The sequence below is a fragment of the Rhinatrema bivittatum genome, chromosome 3 (genome assembly GCF_901001135.1).
Source record: "Rhinatrema bivittatum chromosome 3, aRhiBiv1.1, whole genome shotgun sequence".
Classification (NCBI taxonomy): Eukaryota; Metazoa; Chordata; class Amphibia; order Gymnophiona; family Rhinatrematidae; genus Rhinatrema; species Rhinatrema bivittatum.
Genome location: NC_042617.1, coordinates 314,359,562 through 314,362,239, shown reverse-complemented (window position 1 = coordinate 314,362,239; position 2,678 = coordinate 314,359,562). Strand labels below are relative to the sequence as shown.

The window sequence follows — 2,678 nt, the reverse complement described above, 5'->3', positions numbered from 1 at the left end:
TAATAAGGAAGAGGCAAATCTAGTCCTAGCTTTACCCTATTGCATGCAGGGACTTGTAGTCCTGCTTTGATCAGAGAAATCAGAACAACAAATCCAGGCATGCAGGAGTGGGCTTGCCTGTTCCCTCATAGCATGGAGGCAGTTAACAGCACTATATAAGTACCTTTCATCTCTGATTTACAGCTCAAGGGAGGAACTGAATGGACTATAAGCTACTTCTGTCACTGTGTTACAGTTGGAGGGGACAGACATAATGAACTATAAGTAGGGCTTCTGTTTTTAGGTTTTAACCAATAAACATAAAACAGTGCACCTCTGGTGAAAAACAAAAGATCAGTGTTTATTGGGTAAGCACTGAAAAAACATTCCCCTTCTCCCTAGTACTTTCTTAACTTGCCTCCTTACTGGGCTATGATTCAGGAACTGAGGACTGTGCTGAATTGCAGAAATCAAAACTGTGGGCCTATTTTTTTAATATAATGGATTTTATGTTAAAGTAAATTAAATTTGTTAAATATTGTTACAATATTACACGTTGAGTATTTCAATTTACCCGGAAAAGGTACTCAGTATATTAATGCCTGCACCAGCACAGAATTTTAGTACTCTGCAAGAACCCCTAATTATCTGGCAAATAAGCACCTTAGTTCCCAAATACTTAGCAGAAGCCCTAACCATAAGCTAATTCTGTCTCCTTGCTACTGTTTCTGAGGTGGGAGCAGTAATCAAATGGAACAAATCTCCTTAGATATTGTACAAGAAGGGAAACCAAAATGACAAAGGGGATGGAACAGTTCCCCTATGAGGAAAAGCTAAACAGGTTGGGCCTCTTCAGCCTGGAGAAGAGATAGCTGAGAGGAGACAGAGATCTACAAAATCATGAATGGGGTGGAATGGGTGAACAGGAAACAAGTTATTTACTCTTTCCAAAAGAACTAGGACCAGGTAACACTCCATAAAACTAATAAAACAAATCAGAGAAAGTATTTTTTTCACTCAGCACACAAACTGTGGAATTTATTGCCAGAAGATATGGTGAAAGCAGTTAGTGTAGCTGGATTTAAAGAGGGTCTAGACAATTTTCTTGAGGAAAAGCTCATAAACATTTATTAGCCATGTAGATGAGGGAAAGCCACTGCTTATCTCTGGGTATATGCAGGAAGGATTGCATCCTACAGGGTACTTGTGACTTGGATTGGCCAGTGTTAGAGACAGGATGCTGGGCTTGATGAACCTTTGGCCTGATCCAGTATGACATTTTTTATTTTCTTAAGTTTTGTATTTCACCCTTGGTTGAGGTTTACCAGCTGAAAACAGGTGCTTTCCTCCCCATGGATCTGCTCAATGCTCTCTTCACATCCTTATTCCTCAGACTGTAGATGAATGGGTTAAGCATGGGTGACAGGACATTATACACAACACTGGCAATCCTGTCTTTTTCCAAGGAATAGCTGGAGGGAGGCCTCAAGTACATGAACATAAGTGTCCCGTAGAAGAGTGCCACCACGATGAGGTGAGAAGAGCACGTGGAGAATGCTTTGCACCTGCCGCCTGTGGACTGGAGTTTTAGGATGGTAGCAATGATGCGGGTGTAGGAGATCAGAATAATCAGGAAAGGCACCATAACCAGCAGCGAGCCCTCTGCAAATATCACCAGCTCATTGACGGAGGTGTCCGTGCAGGGGAGTTTCAGCAGCGGTGTGAGATCACAAAAGAAGTGGTGGATCATGTTGGAGTGACAGAAGGTGAGATGGGATATCAACAGTGAGTGTAATAAGGCGTTCAGAGAACTGACGATCCAAGAAACAGCTGCCATCCCAAGACACGCCCCCCTGTTCATTATGGTGGTATAATGCAGCGGATCACAAATGGCTATGAAACGGTCGTATGCCATGATGGAGAGAATCATGCATTCTGCGCCCAGAAATACAATGAAGAAATAGAGCTGGGAGAGGCAGCCTCTGAAAGAAATGGTCTTCTTGCCAGACAAGAGGTTGGTCAGCATTTTTGGGACTGTGACTGAAGTGAAACACATATCCATAAAGGACAAGTTACCAAGGAAAAAGTACATGGGAGTGTGGAGCTGGGGGTTGCCACCAATTAATGAGATCATGATCCCGTTGCCCAACAAGTTCATCAAGTACATCACCAGGAACATCACAAAGAGAAAACTTCTTATTTCAGCATTATCTGAGAGGCTCAGGAGAAGAAATTCTGTCACCGCTGTCCAGTTCCCCTGTTCCATTTCTACCCCCTCACTACAGACATCAAAAAAAGTGTTAAAATATGGAGAATATGCAACAAGACAAAAGATGCAAAGGCCTCTTCTGAAGAAAATAGGTAGTACATTGATACAAATTAGCATCTCAGACGTCTTGAAAAGTCTTGAGTGGAGCAAGCAACCTGTGCATTTGGGGGCATTTTGTGATTGTTTTCATATAATTAGCATGTTTGTAAAATTTCCTAGTGGAAAAAAAACGTTTCAATGTCTGGAAATCGGAAAACCAGCAAAGCGGAGGATTTATATATTTTCTTACCTACTGAAAAAGAAAACAAATTAAATAGTGAGAAAAGCAATTACACATCCTCCCCCTCCCTTCTCCCCACACCACCTCATAGATAGTAAAATGCACAAATACCTATAAAGACACACAAAAAAAATTGGTTGTTTCCTCAGA

General features: G+C 41.6%; 1 protein-coding gene across 1 annotated transcript; it reads right to left on the bottom strand.

The window, feature by feature from the left end:
- Positions 1–1,300: 1,300 nt before the first annotated feature.
- LOC115088581 (olfactory receptor 1C1-like) lies at positions 1,301–2,245 on the bottom strand. Its single transcript, XM_029596838.1, has one exon. The coding sequence runs from the start codon at positions 2,243–2,245 to the stop codon at positions 1,301–1,303; it is 945 nt and encodes a 314-aa protein (XP_029452698.1).
- Between the last annotated feature and the right edge of the window lie 433 nt (positions 2,246–2,678).

Bases quoted from the DNA above. Each gene is read 5' to 3' on its own strand.
- LOC115088581 (XM_029596838.1), bottom strand. From the start codon at position 2,245: ATGGAACAGGGGAACTGGACAGCGGTGACAGAATTTCTTCTCCTGAGC.